The 20,676-nt window shown below is 33.8% G+C and overlaps 1 protein-coding gene and 2 long non-coding RNA genes across 22 annotated transcripts in view; 1 reads left to right on the top strand and 2 right to left on the bottom strand.

The window, feature by feature from the left end:
- Shab (potassium voltage-gated channel shaker cognate b) overlaps positions 1 to 20,676 on the bottom strand; it is a 559,117-nt gene that overhangs the window by 28,476 nt on the left and 509,965 nt on the right. For 4 of the 20 annotated variants that reach the window (XM_075307736.1, XM_075307737.1, XM_075307738.1 and 1 more), the window contains one exon: positions 847 to 9,765. The exons of the other annotated variants lie outside the window; for them this stretch is intronic. Coding sequence is in view for 2 of the 4 variants with exons in the window: in XM_075307737.1 (XP_075163852.1) it covers positions 9,712 to 9,765 (54 nt within the window). In the remaining 2 variants the exon portion in view is untranslated. Of the gene's footprint in view, positions 1 to 846; positions 9,766 to 20,676 lie in introns of those variants that run through there. 20 annotated transcript variants of the gene reach the window in all.
- Positions 13,242 to 13,881, top strand: LOC142236514 (uncharacterized). The gene is made up of 2 exons (XR_012722070.1): positions 13,242 to 13,454; positions 13,510 to 13,881. It is a non-coding gene; the product is annotated as an uncharacterized LOC142236514 (long non-coding RNA).
- Positions 13,474 to 14,303, bottom strand: LOC142236515 (uncharacterized). Its single transcript, XR_012722071.1, has 2 exons — positions 13,903 to 14,303; positions 13,474 to 13,843 (listed from the first exon to the last, which is right to left on the bottom strand). It is a non-coding gene; the product is annotated as an uncharacterized LOC142236515 (long non-coding RNA).

The raw sequence follows: 20,676 nt of genomic DNA, 5'->3' as shown, positions 1-20,676 counted from the left end.
ATCTTCGGGAAGTGTCCTCAAGTCCTCAAGCCCTCCTGAAATTTCAAAGGAAACCCTAATAATTGGTTCTTATAAATCCAGAATCTGTATAGTCCTCATAGGTGAAATCTTTAAATTTATCTTCGGGAAGTGTCCTCAAGCCCTCCTGAAATTTCAAAGGAAACCCTAATATTTGGTTCATGGTGGTGGGTATTTAAGATTCGGCCCGACCGAACTTAGTGCTGTATATACTTGTTTTATCTAACTATCTTTAAATTTAGAAGACAATATTAAGAAGGTATAAGATACCTTGCCATTGACAACTGTTTCCTAAACCCAATTGGATGACAGTCTTCAGTAGAATTTTGTGCGCAATTCATGGCGGAGGATACTGAAGATTCGGTCTCGCCGAACTTTCGGTCGTATGTACTTGTTCGCTATTGATTTAGTGACACTGTGACATTACACGCCTTCTCTTCAACTCTAGACGGCTACATCAATACGCAAACAATTAAGTAACGTGTATTGGAGGGAACATGTCACATAGTTACAATTAAGTACCAAAAGGAGTCTACCAATTTACCAGAAGGGTTCAATCGATTTGAATGGGTTTTAATCCTATAGCAAATTTTAACTCAATATGATGTAATATTATGCTGCAACAATTTTCAACAAACGGACATTGTCCATTAATTTTTTTTTAAGTGCGAAAATCAGAACATCGTATGATACAAATACTGTTTTGATCAATGAGTTTTGTTCAAATTTTTAAGTTTCCTTCTACCTTTATACATAAATGCAATTATTTGTTAAGTTTCAAATTTAGTTTTGTACTCAAATAATCCTAGATTTAGTGAAATACTACAATTGAATTTTATTACAGAAATGTGTTTATTGAGGCACTAGTAAAATGTGTTTAAAGTAAATTAAAACTTAATCTATGAAGGAAATTTAGTAAAAATCACCAAATGATGCCATTAAAAATAAAATACTTTTTTGTTGTCCAATTAAGCGTAACTTAAAGTAAAAATACAATTGTTTTAGTTTGAAACAAATTTTGAATTTATGGCCTGTATATCGAACGAAAGCTTTCTTTCGTATTCCAAACGAAAGAAAATTGATTTTTGTTCTTTTATTTCGAAAGGCAAGTCACTTCATATTTTGTTGTCGAGTAATAAACGAACATATACAATAAGTATCAAGAAAAAAGTAAAAGCATTGTTAACATTTGAATGAATTCACAGGCCAAAAATTTAAAAATACTCATTTTTAATAATCAATGTATTCTCATACAAACGAATCGAACTTTCAAAAATAGACAAAACCCAATTTCATTCGCATTCGAGTGACTGCCTTTCTTTCGAACTGGTTTTCGTTCGATATACAGGAACAGGGCATTAAACACGATATTTTAGTCGTAGAATATACACTTTGTTATTTTTGGGATAGCTTTCTGCATATTTCTCTACTTGTACTTAAAATATGAGGACCTTTATATTAAAGAAATTTCTATTGATCTAAAGTAAAATTGTGTTTAACCCTCTAATGCCCCAATTTTTTTGCCAGCTGATCAAATTTTCAATGTTAACGACACAAAAGCAAGAAAACTAAACAAGAAAATTTTATACGGTAAAATTCAGTATATGCTGCAAAGCCTCCTGAACAGTTTAAACAAAGTTTTCTTTCTATTTTACTCATTTTTGTTGTCTTAAGGTGTGTTTTACTAAAAGCTACCTTATTAAATGAAGCCCACCGAAAGGCGGGATTGGGCATTAGAGGGTTAATTAAACTGAAGATCACATCATCTTAGACGTTGATAAATGTCGGTAATTTAATATTAAGTCTCAAAATGATTTAATTTTTTCCATAAGCCTTTGTGTTATGTACAATTAGAGTGACAAAGAAAGCCGGGGTTTCTTTTAAGTCTTTTTAAGAAACCAGTATATTTTCCACAATCGGGGGAGTTCGTTTTTACAATAAATAACCTAATTTTGAAAGACCAAATCTAATTTTATTTTCATAAAAAATCAATGAAGAAACATAATTCGACAATTTATTAAACGATCGATACAATATTTTAATTTTTATATAAAGGGTGATTCTTTTGAGGTTAGGATTTTCATGCATTAGTATTTGACAGATCACGTGGGATTTCAGACATGGTGTCAAAGAGAAAGATGCTCAGTATGCTTTGACATTTCATCATGAATAGACTTACTAACGAGCAACGCTTGCAAATCATTGAATTTTATTACCTAGAAAAGTTGGCAGAAAATCCGCTTTTTTATCGACAAATTTTGTTCAGCGATGAGGCTCATTTCTGGTTGAATGGCTACGTAAATAAGCAAAATTGCCGCATTTGGAGTGAAGAGCAACCAGAAGCCGTTCAAGAACTGCCCATGCATCCCGAAAAATGCACTGTTTGGTGTGGTTTGTACGCTGGTGGAATCATTGGACCGTATTTTTTCAAAGATGCTGTTGGACGCAACGTTACGGTGAATGGCGATCGCTATCGTTCGATGCTAACAAACTTTTTGTTGCCAAAAATGGAAGAACTGAACTTGGTTGACATGTGGTTTCAACAAGATGGCGCTACATGCCTCACAGCTCGCGATTCTATGGCCATTTTGAGGGAAAACTTCGGAGAACAATTCATCTCAAGAAATGGACCGGTAAGTTGGCCACCAAGATCATGCGATTTGACGCCTTTAGACTATTTTTTGTGGGGCTACGTCAAGTCTAAAGTCTACAGAAATAAGCCAGCAACTATTCCAGCTTTGGAAGACAACATTTCCGAAGAAATTCGGGCTATTCCGGCCGAAATGCTCGAAAAAGTTGCCCAAAATTGGACTTTCCGAATGGACCACCTAAGACGCAGCCGCGGTCAACATTTAAATGAAATTATCTTCAAAAAGTAAATGTCATGGACCAATCTAACGTTTCAAATAAAGAACCGATGAGATTTTGCAAATTTTAGGCGTTTTTTTTTTAAAAAAAGTTATCAAGCTCTTAACAAATCACCCTTTACTTTGCTTCTCGTAGTCATGCAAAAAGGCAATAAGGAAAAAGAGGGGCCTAAAACCGACAATTGTGCATACACTAAAAAAAAAGTTGACTTGGATCCAAAGATTTTGACCTTCCTTTTAGGATTTTGGTATTGATTCCGAGCCAAAGATGTGACTTCTTTAAAATAAAGAAATTTTCTATCGACCTTTCTGGCTTTAAATCTAGCATCAATAAAATTAAAATTAGGATACAGATCTTATTTATCGAATTTTCTCATTTATCGAATTTTCATTCTACACTGAAAAAAAGCATACTCGGTTCCAAAGATTTTGTCTTTACTTTAAAAAATTTGGTATTGATTCCGAGCCAAAGAAGCGGAGAATACAAGTAAGGATACTTTTAAGACACAATTCTCTTTTCAATTTAGGTTTTGTGTACTTGCTTCTAGGAAGCAAATTTTAATTTTTCGCTTTCTCAGCTTTTTTATACCCTTATAAATCCAGAATCTGATATAGTCCTCATAGGTGAAATCTTTAAATTTATATTCGGGAAGTGTCCTCCTGAAATTTCAAAGGAAACCCTAATATTTGGTTCATGGTGGTGGGTATTTAAGATTCGGCCCGGCCGAACTTAGTTCTGTATATACTTGTTTCTTCATATGCTATCAAAGTCCTTTAAAACGAGTTAACGGCAACTTTATTTTCCAAATTGAAGTAAAAAACTTCTTTAAAATAAAGTTTTGAAAAATATGTCCTATATTTGAACGATTTTTTGCTTTGTAGTCAAGATGAAAAAAGACAACAAATTTAAAGACAATTTCATTAAATTTAAACAATTTTTCTGAATTATTAAAGTCAAGTTGACCTTAGCCTATAAATTTTTTCTTTCATGTTAAGATACCCATTTTTAAGTCAAATTACTTAATTATAAGGACAATACGATTTCATTGAAAAGTTTATCAACTTTTGGACAAGGAAAATAACTTTATTTTAGAGAAATGCGTCTTCTATGCTAAGCAAAATTTGTATTCGTGTTTTAAAGACATGAAATCTTTGACCTCACGACAATATTTTTTTCAGTGTACTTTCGCGGTGTATGAATAAAGCTATTCACGCAAAAAAATTTCAGTTCAAAAATCCAAACGGATAAGCCAAACTAAAAAATTCCAAAGAAACTTTAAACCAAAGATGCTAAATCCTCAAAATAAGCCATTGCCTATATTTGAGACGTTTTTATCTTAAATCCAAAGATTCAATATTTGAGTGAATTTAAGATTTGATGTCCAAAATTTAATGAACAAAAATTTTGAAGCAAGGTTTATAAACGTTATTTTAATTAAAATTCACTATTTTAAAGAAATTTGTCCTTAATATTTTGTAAATTAGGCATCCTAAAATTTTGCGCTATCTAACGCTGTGGTTGGAAAGAAAAGGTTACCCAATCACTGTAGTTTTTTACGCTGAAATATTAGCATTAAAAAAGGTGGCAAGTTGGCTGAGAAGTAATGCTCTAACAAATGTTGGCATACACTGAAAAAAAAGTATGCCCGGTTTCAAAGATTTTGTCTTTACTTTAAAAAATTTGGTATTGATTCCGAGCCAAAGAAGCGGAGAATACAAGTAAGGATACTTTTAAGACACAATTCTCTATTAAATTTGTACTTGTTTTGTGTACTTGCTTCTAGGAGCAAATTTTAATTTTTCACTTTCTCATCTTTTCTTCTTCATATGCTATCAAAATCCTTTAAAAACGAGTTAACTACAACTTTATTTTCCACATTAAGACTCGACTTCCAAACCTCTTTAAAATAAAGTGTTGAAAAACATGTCCTTTATTTGAACGATTTGTTGCTTTGTAGTCAAGATGCAAAAAGACAACAAATTTAAAGACAATTTCATTAAATTAAAAAAAAAAAAAAATTCTGAATTATTAAAGTCAAGTTGACCTTAGCCCAAACATTTTTTCTTTCATGTTGTGATACCCATTTTTAAGTGAAATCACTTAATTATAAGGATAATACGACTTCATTGAAAAGTTTATCGACTTTTGGACAAGGAAAAAACTTTATATTAGAGCAATGCGTCTTCTATGCTAAGCAAAATTTGCATTCGTATTTTAAAAACATGAAATCTTTGACCTCACGACAATATTTTTTTTCAGTGTAAGTATGTATTCAGGCAGTCAAACTGCAATAAAATCCTTGGACTCAATGTTCCTTAACTTGAAAACGGCCATAGACTGCCGAAAATCTCTCAATTTATAATATTCACCTAAGCTGGGTGCGTGGCCAGGGAACTACGAAGCGAATGATTTAGAAAGCTAGGAATTACCTTTTCCAAAAAAAATTATTTATTATTGTCATATTTTCTGTTGAATTTTTAACTTTCTACCCATAATCACTAAATATTATGTTGCTAATCTCATAACCATTTGCACAACTTCGATTTGATTTTATAACAATTGCCCGATGCCGAATAGACAAATTTATATCGACTTAGCTGTTAAGCTGTCGCCGCTGGAGTCAACAAACTTGTGTCAGGGAAAAGACCGGCCATTGACGGGGTAAATGGACACGATTGGACTCATTCTAACAGAACAACTACATAGACTGGTGCTCATGAACTAATCTTGGAAAACCTCTTAAGAACTTACTTCATTTTAAGCATTCGAATCGCACCACAAAGTAAAAACTTATGACATATATGTTCAACAATATAATAGTCTAATAATTGTATTTAGGTAAATGTGTAGATTTTAATATCACAACAATATAGAAATTAATAAATTATATGTAAATTTAGAAAGTGTGATAAACTGGAGCATTGGTAGCAATCCTGCGATAGGTTCGTCAGAGGCAGTTTACACTAATTTCCAATAGGGATTTATTTTCATAAATGATTTTGAGAACTCTTCACTAAAATTAGATAATTTTTCATACTATTTGGGGGTAGTCTTCTTTTGGGAAACTTTTCATATTTTGCTTCTTGGCACTCTTCCGTTTGAGAACTTTTTTTAGCTTTAGAATAGTTCCTCTTTGTAAAAAAAAAATTTAAAAAAAATCACTAAAAGAACGAGATATGTGCTTCCAGATGAACGTGAATCAATTACACGATTTTGGTGTCCTACAATCCACTTTCACCGGAAGTTTCGTGAAATCAATTCAATTGCAAAAGTCTTGGTGAAAGTTGAATTATGTCCAAGATGTATGTATTTCCGATTAAAAAAAAGTTCACGCGTAAAAAATTTGAAACGTTTTATATTTATTACACGAGTTTTATTAAAAATATGTTATTTTTAATTAAAAACAAGTATATACGGCCGTAAGTTCGGCCAGGCCGAAGCATATGTAGCCTCCACCATGGATTGCGTAGAAACTTCTACTGAAGACTGTCATCCACAATAGAATTACTTGGGTTGCGGTAACACTTGCCGATGGCATGGTATCTTAAAACTTCCTAACACCGTAATATATACCACATAGTCCATACACTGAAAAAAATATTGTCGTGAGGTCAAAGATTTCATGTCTTTAAAATACGAATACAATTTTTGCTTAGCATAGAAGACGCATTTCTCTAAAATAAAGTTATTTTCCTTGTCCAAAAGTCGATAAACTGTTCAATGATGTCGTATTGTCCTTATAGTTAAGTGATTTGACTTAAAAATGGGTATCTTAACATGAAAGAAAAAATTTATAGGCTAAGGTCAACTTGACTTTAATAATTCAGAAAAATTCTTTAAATTTAATGAAATTGTCTTTAAATTTGTTGTCTTTTTGCATCTTGACTACAAAGCAAAAAATCGTTCAAATATAGGACATGTTTTTCAAAACTTTATTTTAAAGAAGTTTTTTACTTCAAACATAGCATAATTTCTACTGGAAGTCGAGTCCTAATTTGGAAAATAAAGTTGCCGTTAACTCGTTTTTAAAGGACTTTGATAGCATATGAAGAAAAAAAGCTGAGAAAGCGAAAAATTAAAATTTGCTTCCCAGAAGCAAGTACACAAAACCTAAATTTAAAAGAGAATTGTGTCTTAAAAGTATCCTTACTTGTATTCTCCGCTTCTTTGGCTCGGAATCAATGCCAAATTTTTTAAAGTAAAGACAAAATCTTTGGAACCGAGTATGCTTTTTTTCAGTGTACGTGGTATGTATTAAACTAAAAAGGGCTATTAAATACGTATATAATTAAGTTTAAAGTTTCTATAGAAATAAAATTTTGACAAAATAAAATTTTGACAACATTTTCTATAGAAGTAAAATTTGGACAAAATTTTCTATAGAAATAAAATTTGGAAAAATTTTCTATAGAAATAAAATTTTGACAAAATTTTCTATAGAAATAACATTTTGACAAAATTTTCTATAGAAATAACATTTTGACAATGTTTTCTATAAAAATAAAATTTTGGTAGATTATTTTTGGCTCGAGTGGCAACCATGATTATGAACCGATATGGACCAATTTTTGTATGATTGGGGATCGGCTATATATAACTATAGACCGATACGTACCAATTTTGGCATGGTTATTAGCGGCCTTATACTAACACCACGTTGCAAATTTCAACCAGATCGGATGAATTTTGCTCCTCCAAGAGGCTCCGGAGATCAAATCTGGGGAACGGTTTATATGGGGGCCATATATAATTATGGTCCGATATGGACCAATTCTTGCATGGTTGTTAGAGACCATATATGAACACCACGTACCAAATTTCAACCGGATCGGATGAATTTTGGTTCTCTTAGAGGCTCCGCAAGCCAAATCGGGTTTATATGGGGGCTATATATAATTATGGACCGATGTGGACCAAGTTTTGCATGGTTATTAGAGACCCTATACTACCACCATGTACCAAATTTCCGCCGGATCGGATGAAATTTGATTCTCTTAGAGGCTCCGCAAGCCAAATCGGGGGATCGGTTTATATGGGGGCTATATGTAATTATGGACCGATATGGACCAATTTCTGCATGGCTGTTAGATACCATATACTAACACCATGTACCAAATTTCAGCCAGATCGGATGAAATTTGCTTCTCTTAGAGCAATCGCAAAACAAATTTGGGGGTCCGTTTATATGGGGGCTATACGTAAAAGTGGACCGATATGGACCAATTTTTGCATGGTTGTTAGAGACCATATACTAACACCATGTACCAAATTTCAGCCAGATCGGATGAAATTTGCTTCTCTTAGAGTCCCTACAAGCCAACTTTGGGGGTCCGTTTATATGGGGGCTATACGTAAAAGTGGACCGATATGGACTAATTTTTGCATGGTTGTTAGAGACCATATACTAACACCATGTACCAAATTTCAGCCAGATCGGATGAAATTTGCTTCTCTTAGAGTCCCTACAAGCCAAATTTGGGGGTCCGTTTATATGGGGGCTATACGTAAAAGTGGACCGATATGGCCCATTTGCAATACCATCTGACCTACATCAATAACAACTACTTGTGCCAAGTTTCAAGTCGATAGCTTGTTTTGTTCGGAAGTTAGCGTGATTTCAACAGACGGACGGACGGACGGACATGCTCAGATCGACTCAGAATTTCACCACGACCCAGAATATATACACTTTATGATGTGTTACAAAAGGAATGACAAAGTTAATAGACCCCCATCCTATGGTGGAGGGTATAAAAATAGTAAATTAAAATAAGTCTATTGATTGCACTTATTTTGATTTCTGCCTTAGTGAATTTCTGGGTGATTTGTGCAACCCAGCTGGTTACAGAAAAGTTGAAAGAAGAACGTGGAATTAAGGACACCAAATTTGCACGTTCGCGGATTTGTTGCACAACCACAGAAACTGTTCATTAAAAGAACGAAATAAATATAGCTCGTAATTTGTAACATTTTCTGAATGACATACGAGTTCATCACACTTGCAACCGGTTAATTCAATTTTCCAGAAAATTATCAAAATCTCGTATTTTTTATTTTTTTATTTATTTTTATCCAGTGTAAAGTTTATAAGACCAACAAGTAAACAAATCATTTTTAATTTAAAAGAAATACATTCTCGATACGTCACTGAATTAGACTAGGATTCTTATAAGCTTTTCAATGATTAGCTATCCAAAACTAACGAAGTGTATATGTCAAATTGGAGATAAACGGATAATTACAAAATAATTAAAAAAAGCAAGTATACATATTTAGGTATGTGTAAAAGTCTAAGGTGACAGTTAATTGGGTATTAAAATTTAAAGTATGAGCTTATCGTAAAAAAACATAGGAAAAGATTTTATCAAAATTCTATGAATTTTTCTATGTCTTTTATGTGTTGGGTTGCAGTTTTTTTTAAATTGTTTTCCTAGGTTTTGCAACTTTTGCTTTCATACAAATTACATGCATATTTATTTATTAATTCTAACAAAAAACAATACGAAGAAATTTAACAAAAATTGTTTTCTTTATATAACAAATTTAAATATTTTGTTCTTTTGTTTAAAATAATAATTAAACTAATACAGGTAGTTGGTTTTTAAGTGTTACTGTAGAATATATATGTATATGTATGTGTGTTTGTATTCATATAGTTTTAACTAACACATATATTTTTTTAATTTAAAACTATATTTTGAAGACATCTTGGATGTCTATCGAGGTTTAGTTGTTTAGTCATTGAAATACACTCTAGTAAATTCGTCGCTGTCGTTTGGAAAACGGCTGTCTGCCAATGTGTTTTTTGCTTTTCTTTATTTCGAACTATACACTGTTCGCCCGCAGGGGAATACATTCGCCTTGGCATCTTTGATTTCCCTTTAAAAAAAAATAAATAAATGAAAAGAAAAGAAATTAAACAAAATTAAAATCTTAAAAACAAATTATAAAATTAACACATAGTAAAAAATAATATATTGAACAAAAATATGTATACATATTACAAAACAAGCAACCATTTACATTATACAGAGACTCGATAATTATTAGCATACAAATTAGTTTAATTTTTTACACCAGAAATATTATACACAGAAATATGAAACAATGGGTAAATTTTATCCAATTGCACAGTGTTGCCTGTTTTCAAAAAGATTAAAAATTTTATAATATTAGATTTTTTTAAATTATTATTCATAATAATATATAAAATAGGTACAAATTAAATAAAACATTGATTTCCCACTCAAAATCAGTAAACCACTAAATCCAATTTAATTATATTTATTTTAGTTCATGTTAATATTTACGTCTTTGTTAAAATTTCTTCAATATGCGAAAATTTTCTTTCGAATTTTTCGTGTAACTAACTTAAATAAACTAATAAATATATACATAAAGATATACTAAATTCGTATTTCCAACAAAATAGTTGAGAATAAATTTTACCACAAATGCTCCCATTTCTGCTATTTTGAACGATATTCGATAGAAAATCAGTCACTAGAATTCGAATCAATTTGGGTTTATTCATTTTTGAATGTTTGTATCGGTTGTATGAGAGAACATTGATTTATCAAAAATGAGTATCGCCTGAGAATTCATTCAAATGTTAACAATGTTTTTACTTTTTTCTTTACGCTTATCGTACACGCAAAAAAATAATTCTTTCCTCCCAAACGAAATTTTAGACAAACAAAGTTCGTTTCTCATTTGCTTTTCGCTGTAAGGAAGTGTATTCGGAAGAAAAGTATATACTTTTTGTGATAAACGTTTATTCTTTTCCAGGATTTCATAAAGACAAACTCAAAATAAAATTTTGTTTTCTTGCTAATTGTATTTTCCTTCACATCTTTCTCACATCCACGAGGTTTTTTAGGTTTTTTCTTAACACCTTTTCCTGTAATACCAACAATGTAGAAGGAATTATACGATTTTATAAATTTTTAAAATTTTTTTACCTTTCGCCTGGACGGGGAATCGAACCGCGGACCATGCACTTTGTAAGCCAACACACTAACCACTGAGCTATGTACCTGTTATGGTCATCAATAGATAAATATCCATATAAGTTATATTTATATAGCATAGCTTGCGGCGCCCACGAACCGAATAAACAAAGTTTATTTAACAGAAACAAACACTTAGTTTGGCATCGTGGAGCAGTGGTTGCTACGTCCGACTTGCATTCCAAGGGTCGTGGGTTCGATCCCTGCTTCGACCAAAGTTTTTTTTTGTTTTTTGTTTTTTTTTTTTACATATATTCCAGATATGTTCGGAAGATTCCGAAAAAATGTTCATTATTACATTGTAGTATATTAAATTTTGAACTGTAAAATGTGTCTTATTAAAGACTAAAAGTCAGAAAAGAACAGTGTTTGATATAAACGAAATGGACTGCGTTGGTGTTTCAAAAATAACTTTTTTTATTGAAAAAATAGAAATGTTGTAACAAACAAATTTTTTTGGTGATAAAAGTTTAAAATTTTCGAAGCAATTCAAAAAACTCTAACAAACGAAACACGTTTTCGGTACACGTTTTCCAAACGTTTTTTTTCTTTGCGTGTATATGTTCGTTTCCAACTCGGCAAATAAATATGAAGTGACTTGTTTGTCGACATAGAGAAACCGTTTAAATCGTTTAAAATACGAAAGAAATCTATCGTTCGGTATATACCCTGCCAGTATTTCAAGGTTCCATTTCACACCACAGACTCGTAAATGTCACTACAACAATCGCCAACTGTGATGGGGGAAGCATATCAAAAAGTACAAAATATACATGAAAGTATTTCGCCCGCACTATTGTTAGAAGAACCCTTTTATATTTTGTGAAACGTCAAGCGTAACTAGCTTATTAATATTTATTTAAATAACGGAAATGAAATGCTGAAAACATTGTTGTTACGCTTAAAATTGTTAAAGGTATAATGGTGAACAATTTGCGAATTTCTAATTGGAGTAAAGTGACATTTTTTCCAGACACGCTGCCTCAATCGTGAATAAACACACTGGCTAATAGACGCTTCAACATGTAACAGGTTGGCTGATAAGTCCCCGGTCTGGCACATAGATGGCGTCGCTAGTATTTATATAGTACCAACCTTCAAATGATTCGTGTCAAAATTTGTCTTTTGTGAAGCAACTTTTGTTATTGTGAAAAAAAATGGAAAACAAGTATATACGGCCGTAAGTTCGGCCAGGCTGAATCTTATGTACCCTCCACCATGGATTGCGTAGGAACTTCTACTAAAGGCTGTCATCCACAATCGAATTACTTGGGTTGCGATAACACTTGCCGATGGCAAGGTATCGTAAAACTTTTTAACACTGTCTTCTAAATTGTAAGTTAGCCCATACGGGGTATATATTAAACAAAAAAAGGCCGATTAAATACGTATATAATCTAGTTTGACAAAATTTTCTATAGAAATAAAATTTTGACAAAATTTTCTATAGAAATGAAACCTTGACAAAATTTTCTATAGAAATAAAATTTTGACAAAATTTTCTATAGAAATAAAAATTTGACAAAATTTTCTATAGAAATAAAAACTTGACAAAATTTTCTATAGAAATAAAATGTTGACAAAATTTTCTATGGAAGTAAAATGTTGACAAAATTTTCTATAGCAATACAATTTTGACAAAAATTTCTATAGAAATAAAATGTTGACAAAATATTGTATAGAAATAAAATTTTGACAAAATTTTGTATAGAAATAAAATGTTGACAAAATTTTCTGCAGAAATAAATTTTTTACAAAATTTTCTATAGAAATAAAATTTTGACAAAATTTTCTATGGAAATAAAATTTTGACAAACATTTGTATAGAAATAAACTTTTGACAAAACTTTCTATAGAAATGAAATTTTGACAAAACTTTCTATAGTACTAAAATTTGACAAAATTTTCTATGGAAATAAAGTTTTGGTAGATTATTTTTGGCGATATGGACCAATTTTTGTGTAATAAGTCATCGGCTATATATAACTAAAGACCGATATGGACCAATTTTTACATGGCTGTTAGAGGCCATATATTGACAAAATGTACCAAATTTCAACCGTATCGGATGACTTTTGCTCCTCCAAGAGGTTCCGGACGTCAAATCTGGGGACGGTTTATATGGGAACTATATATAATTATGGACCGATATGGACCAATTTTTGCATGGTTGTTAGAGACCATATACTAACACCATGTACCAAATTTCAACTGGATCGGATGAATTTTGCTCTTCCAAGAGGCTCCGGAGTTCAAATCTGGGGATCGGTTTATATGGGGGCTATATATAATTATGGACCGATATGGACCAATTTTTGCATGGTTATGAGAGGCCGTAAACTAACATCAGGGGGGTTACTCTGTATTGCGATGCGTAAGAAAAATTGTCGCGAATCTAGTAATTGGTACTCAGTAATTCGTATTCGTATCTACCTTGCGCATCTAGTTTTCGCAAATCTGGCATCACCGCACTCTATAATGCGAAAGCGTATGTCAAACTCGTTCGTTGATCGCAAAAATCGTGCGCAAACAAAATAGCAATCGCAAAGTAACAAATATGTAAGTAAGCACAATTAAATTTTTATATTTGTATCTAAATTGTTTATTGTTTTAGGGAAAAACCAAAAAAGTTACAGACACAGCAACGTCAGTTCCAAACTTTGGTAGACTTTATGGTCTCTTCCGCAGTTACCTCAAATTGTATGTGCTTGGGACAAAGTATTCGTTCAATCACCTCGCAAACTTCTTGTAAGCAGCGCGACATAGATTGCTCTGATAGTCCTAAAAGATGGTCTTGGCCGATTTGTAGATAACCACCTTGTCCAAGCAATTTCAAAGCAGCGGCCACTTTTATTGGAGTTGGAATGGCTGTGGATTTATTTGGAACGACAAGGTCGTCTTTAATAGCGTTTAATACATACATAAACGCATCTTTATTAAGACGAAATCTATAAAAATGAAATATTCGAAAACGTTTGTCACATAATTTGAGTTTCCATTTTCTTACCCGTGGTCACTTAGGGAGAGTATATTTGACCGATCTCGCAAAATTCTTCTTGTAATTCGTTCATGTTAATTTTCTTCAAACCATAACGCTATCGAATCCATAATTATTACTTTTTTGTTATAAACGATTAGCAAGTTTTAAAAGAACACGCACCGAACGGAAGATTGTTTAAAATGTTTTTATTTACAATTTTTTGACATTTCTTTTTATCATTTTCGTTATTGTTTACATTGTGCAGCCAGCGTTGTCATATTTTCGCTTTATTTTGCTAAAGCGTTACCATATTTTCAGTTTACTTTGCGAAAGCGTTTGCGCAAGTGATACAGAGTACCGAATTGTACTCTTAACGCATTTAACTATCGCATCGCATTTGCTTTCGTATCGCAATACAGAGTAACCCCCCAGGTACCAAATTTCAACCGGATCGGATGAATTTTGCCCCTCCAAGAGGCTCCGGAGGTCAAATCTGGGGATCGGTTTATATGGGGGCTATATATAATTATGGACCGATATGGACCAATTTTTGCATGGTTGTTAAAAACCGTATACTAAGACCACGTACTAAATTTCAACCGGATCGGATGAATTTTGCTCCTCCAAGAGGCTCCCGTGGTCAAATCTGGGGATCGGTTTATATGAGAGCTATATATAATTATGGACCGATATGGACCAATTTTTGCATGGTTGTTAGAGGCCGTATACTAACATCAGGTACCAAATTTCAACCGGATCGGATGAATTTTGCCCCTCCAAAAGTCTCCGGAGGTCAAATCTGGGGATCGGTTTATATGGGGGCTATATATAATTATGGACCGATATGGACCAATTTTTGCATGGTTGTTAGAGACCATATACTAACATCAGGTACCAAATATCAATCGGATCGGATGAATTTTGCCCCTCCAAGAGGCCCCGGAGGTCAAATCTGGGGATCGGTTTATTTGGGGGCTATATATAATTATGGATCGATATGGACCAATTTTTGCATGGTTGTTAGAGACCGTATACTAAGACCACGTACCAAATTTCAACCGGATCGGATGAATTTTGCTGCTCCGGGAGGCTCCCCAAGCCAAATTTGGGGATCGGTTTATATGGGGGCTATACGTAAACGTGGTCCGATATGGCCCATTTTCAATACCATCCGACCTACATCAATAACAACTACTTGTGCCAAGTTGCAAGTCGATAGCTTGTTTCGTTCGGAAGTTAGCGTGATTTCCACAGACGGACGGACAGCCGGACAGACGGACGGACGGACGGACATGCTTAGATCGACTCAGAATTTCACCACGACCCAGAATATATATACTTTATGGGGTCTTAGAGCAATATTTCGATGTGTTACAAACGGAATGACAAAGTTAATATACCCCCATCCTATGGTGGAGGGTATAAAAAGGAATTTCGTGTTTTGATAAAATACTGTTTTCTGAAGGGGAAAAGTACGGTGGAAGCAAAAACTTGGCCTGATAATGAGTTTCCGGACTCTGCCCCAGGGAAATCAACAATAATTGATTGGTATGCAAAATTCAAGCGCGGTGAAATGAGCACGGAGGACGGTGAACACAGTGGACGCCCGACAGAGGTGGTTACCGACGAAAACATCAAAAAAATCCACAAAATGATTTTGAATAACCGTAAAATGAAGTTGATCGAGATAGCAGAGGCCTTAAAGATATCAAAGGAACGTGTTGGTCATATCATTCATCAATATTTGGATATGCGGAAGCTCTGTGCAAAATGGGTGCCGCGCGAGCTCACATTTGACCAAAAACAACAACGTGTTGATGATTCTGAGCGGTGTTTGCAGCTGTTAACTCGTAATACACCCGAGTTTTTCCGTCGATATGTGACAATGGATGAAACATGGATCCGTCACTACACTCCTGAGTCCAATGGACAGTCGGCTGAGTGGACAGCGACCGGTGAACCGTCTCCGAAGCGTGGAAAGACTCAAAAGTCCGCTGGCAAAGTAATGGCCTCTGTTTTTTGGGATGCGCATGGAATAATTTTTATCGATTATCTTGAGAGGGGAAAACCATCAACAGTGACTATTATATGGCGTTATTGGAGCGTTTGAAGGTTGAAATCGCGGCAAATCGGCCCCATATGAAGAAAAAAAGACAAAGCACCGTGCCACAAGTCATTGAGAACGATGGCAAAAATTCATGAATTGGGCTTCGAATTGCTTTCCCACCCACCGTATTCTGCAGATCTGGCCCCCAGCGACTTTTTCTTGTTCTCAGACCTCAAAAGGAAAAAATTTGGCTGCAATGAAGAGGTGATCGCCGAAACTGAGGCCTATTTTGAGGCAAAACCGAAGGAGTACTACCAAAATGGTATTAAAAAAATTGGAAGGTCGTTATAATCGTTGTATCGCTCTTGAAGGGAACTATGTTGATTTTGACAAAAAAATGTGTTTTTCTTTGTTAGACCGGGGACTTATAAGCCAACCTGTTAACTTGCTACTTATAACTCAGCATCATTATTTTATTAATGCAAAAATGTATGTTAAATGTGATGTGGTAGTGGTATAAATGTTGTATTTATAAGAATTTATAAATGTTTAATTAAATTAATAAACATGTAAACAATCGTGTTTTACTTGACAATAATGATTCTTTTACAACTATCTTAAAATTCACTTTTTCTAATAGTTTGAAGGGGCTCTTATTGGCGTCGTTCTAAATTTATCTTAAAAGTCACCTAATAATTTCACTCGTGCGATACTTTTTATACCCTGCGCCACACTGTGGAACAGGGTATTATAAGTTAGTGCATATGTTTGCAACACCCAGAAGGAGACGAGATAGACACATGGTGTCTTTGATAAAAATGCTTAGGGTGGGCTCCTGAGTCGATATAGCCATGTCCGTCTGTCCGTCTGTCCGTGAACACATTTTTGTAACCAAGGGATAATTTAAGCCTAATCGACTTCGAATTTGGCACAAGTATGTGTTTTGGGTCAAAATAGAACCCTATTGATTTTGGAAGAAATCGGTTCAGATTTAGATATAGCTCCCATATATATATTTCGCCCGATATGCACTTATACGGCCCTAGAAGCCTGAGTATTACCCCAATTTGGTTGAAATTTTGCACTAGGAGTACAATTGCTAGTATAGTCAAATGTGCAAAATTTTATTGAAATCGGTTCAGATTTAGATATAACTCCCATATATATCTTTCGCCCGATATGGACTAATACGGTCCCAGAAGCCAGAGTTTTACTCCGATTTAGTTGAAATTTTGCACAGGGAGTAGAATTAGCATTGCAGCTATGCGTGCCAAATTTGGTTGAAATCGGTTCAGATTTAGATATATCTCCCATATATAGCTTTCGCCCGATTTACACTCATATGACCACAGAGACCATTTTTTAACTCCGATTTAGTTGAAATTTTGCACAGGGAGTAGAATTAGCATTGTAGCTATGCGTGCCAAATTTGGTTGAAATCGGTTCAGATTTTGATATACCTCCCATATATAGTTTTCGCCCGATTTACACTCATATGACCACAGAGGCCAAATTTTAACTCCGATTTAGTCGAAATTTTGCACAGGGAGTAGAATTAGCATTGTAGCTACGCGTGCCAAATTTTGTTGAAATCGGTTCAGATTTAGATATAGCTCCCATATATATGTTTTTCTGATTTCGACAAAAATGGTCAAAATACCAACATTTCCCTTGTAAAATCGCCACTGCTTAGTCAAAAAGCTGTAAAAATTACTCTAATTTTCCTAAACTTCTATTACATATATATTGAGCGATAAATCATAAATACATTTTTGCGAAGTTTCCTTAAAATTGCTTCAGATTTAAATGTTTCCCATATTTTTTTTTACTAACATTGTGTTCCACCCTAGGGCATTAGCCGACTTAAATTTTGAGTCTATAGATTTTGTAGAAGTCTATCAAATTCTGTCCAGATCGTGTGATATTTAAATGTTTGTATTTGGGACAAACCTTTATATATAGCCCCCAACACATTTGACGGATGTGATATGGTATCGAAAATTTAGATCTACAGAGTGGTGCAGGGTATAATATAGTCGGCCCCGCCCGACTTTAGACTTTACTTACTTGTTTGTAGTAACTTTGCGTGGTACAACTTCTAAATAGTGACGGCGCTTTTCCGACGAGTTTTGGATGCCGTATACGATTGTTTTCGACGTAGTGGCGATTCTCAGTAGTGCCGTCAAATTCAAAAAATGTTGGCAGGGTAGAAACAAGTCATAATTATTTGTGGTATCGGCGTGATATTTGTGTATGTTACACAGTTAAAATAGAATTTTCTAAAATTAAGCTGAATTTTCATTCCTCGTGGGCTCACTTCCAAATAGATGCAAGGTACATTTGGATTAAAAACAATTGTCTTCAACTGTTCATAAATTATCGAAATATTTTGTTCATTGATTTTTTGTGACAATACAAAACGAATTTCCTTTGAAAATTACGTGTTTTTATGAAAACCGGTTAAACTGGTAATGCCGAATAATTGTTTCAAAAAATACCGTCCACCGGTTTTCCGGCTTTTTAAACCCGAGAAAACCGACTCCGTTTTTTGATCATTCTACCGCAAAATCGAATACACAGAAATTTTTATTTACACCAAGTAGTTCGGAATTTTTGATACCCATCATAATGAACTAAATTATTTTGAAGACAAAAGCTTCTAACGTCACACAGAATACATTTTTTGTCTGATTCAATCCAATTAACTTTGTAATTGGAATTGCTTCAATCTCGACAATTGCTATCAATCACAGAATATATTAAATATGCACTTGAGTACAAAATTAATTGATTACTTCGGCACTTTCAACTATTTTTTTAATTGTTTCAATTAAAAATTTAATTGCAAAACTCAATTAATTTTTTTAATGATGCAATGTGAGTTCATATTATTTCTTATGATTTTTCTATTATAGTTATACAGTACAACCTCTCTAATTCGAACAGATACATGTCAATATAGACTAACCGAATATCGTCTTCAGAAAAATCGAGAATCATTTTCGTCTCAAAGTCATTGGTTAGTTTCGGAACAGCTTAAGTATGCCGAAAAATTAAGAGTCCACTTTCGTGCAGCCGAAACAACTCCGAAATATTGGTCTCAGACACCATATAGTGTATATTTTCTGGGTCGTCGTGAAACTACGAGTCGATCCAACGTCCTTCCGTCTCTTGAAATCTCACTAAATTGCGAAAAAACAAGCTATCGACTTCGAAACTGTGTACAAGTAGTTGTTATGAAGATCGGATGGTATTGCAAATGGGTCATTTCGGACCACTTTTAGATATAGCCCCATACAAATCGATCTCCAGATTTGACTTCTGGAGCCTAATGGAAGAGAAAATTTCATCCGATCCAAATGAAATTTGGTACATAATGTAAGTCTTCGTCATCTAACAACCATGCAAAAGTTGGTTTAAATCTTTCCATAATTATATATAGCCCCAATATAAACTGATCTGCAGAGTTGATATATATAGACCAATTTTTGCATTAAAATTAAAATTCATATACTGACTTACGTACCGAATTTCAATCACATCGTATGAAATTTGCTCCTTCAATTTGACTTCCGAGGTTAAATCCGGGTATTAGTTTAAGTAGGATCTCATAGAATTGTGGACCGATATTGACTAAGTTTTGTTAGAGGACATATTCTAAATTAACGAACCTTATTTCAACTGGATCGAATAAAATTTACTCCTTCCCGAGGAAGTCAACTCTGCAGATCAGTTTATATGGGGGCTATATATAATTATGGAACGATTTAAACCAACTTTTGCATGGTTGTTAGATGACGTAGACTTAGTGACGTGTTCTCCTTTTCGTCATCCTTTCTTATTGTACAGCTAGAGGTTTGCGACCACTCTAGTCACGTGTTCTCCTTCCCTCCTATTCTTTAGCTAGGGGACAACCGGTGTCAACTATTAAAACTTACCATTGTAACATAAAACTCCTAACGACAATAAAAACCTATTACCTTAAAACCGTAATAACTTTGCCTTCTCCGTATCACGGTCTCTAAAATAAATTTCTGAACGTATCCCGAACTCCGAGAGTATTACCCCATCCAAGTCGTTACACTACCTTATTTACGTTTTATACACGTATATAACGTTTTCGACGTTTACAACTTTTTGACAATAGAAAACCAAACAAGTGAGTAAAGTAGAAAGTCGGGTGGGGCCGACTATATCATAGATCGACTCAGGAGGTAATTCTGAGTCGATCGGTATATATTTTATATGGTCTAAAATCAATATTTCTGGTAGGCACATTCTTTGGCAGATCAAAGTTATTATACTCTGACCACTCTTCTTCTCGGATTTATACGATCCGGTTTCAATTTGGTATGTGATGTTTGTACATGCCCTCTAACAACCATGCAGACATTGGTTGATATCGGCTCCCATATAAACTGAAGGACTAAATTTCATCCGAGGCGGTTGAAATTCGGTACCATATCAGTTCATAATTTTGTATAACTCCAATATAAACCGACACCCAAGTTTTTATTTCTGGAGCCTCATGGAGGAACAAGTTTTATTCGGTCGCTTTGAATTTAAAATGCAAAAATTGGTTCATATCGGTTCATAATTATAGACACCTTTCTATAAACCCGTCAAGAATTAAAGTGGGTTATATAAGTATTTAATCATGTGTTGAAGCGAGTTCAACAAGTTTCAAATGGAAGACGTCAGTCAGTCCCATGTTAATATGTACTCACGAAGAGTACCAACGGATTCGCTCCAAG

Source organism: Haematobia irritans, chromosome 4 (assembly GCF_050003625.1).
Source record: "Haematobia irritans isolate KBUSLIRL chromosome 4, ASM5000362v1, whole genome shotgun sequence".
In the NCBI taxonomy this organism is placed as follows: Eukaryota; Metazoa; Arthropoda; class Insecta; order Diptera; family Muscidae; genus Haematobia; species Haematobia irritans.
Note: the sequence above shows the minus strand (reverse complement) of the source record. Positions and strands in the feature narration are given on the sequence as shown.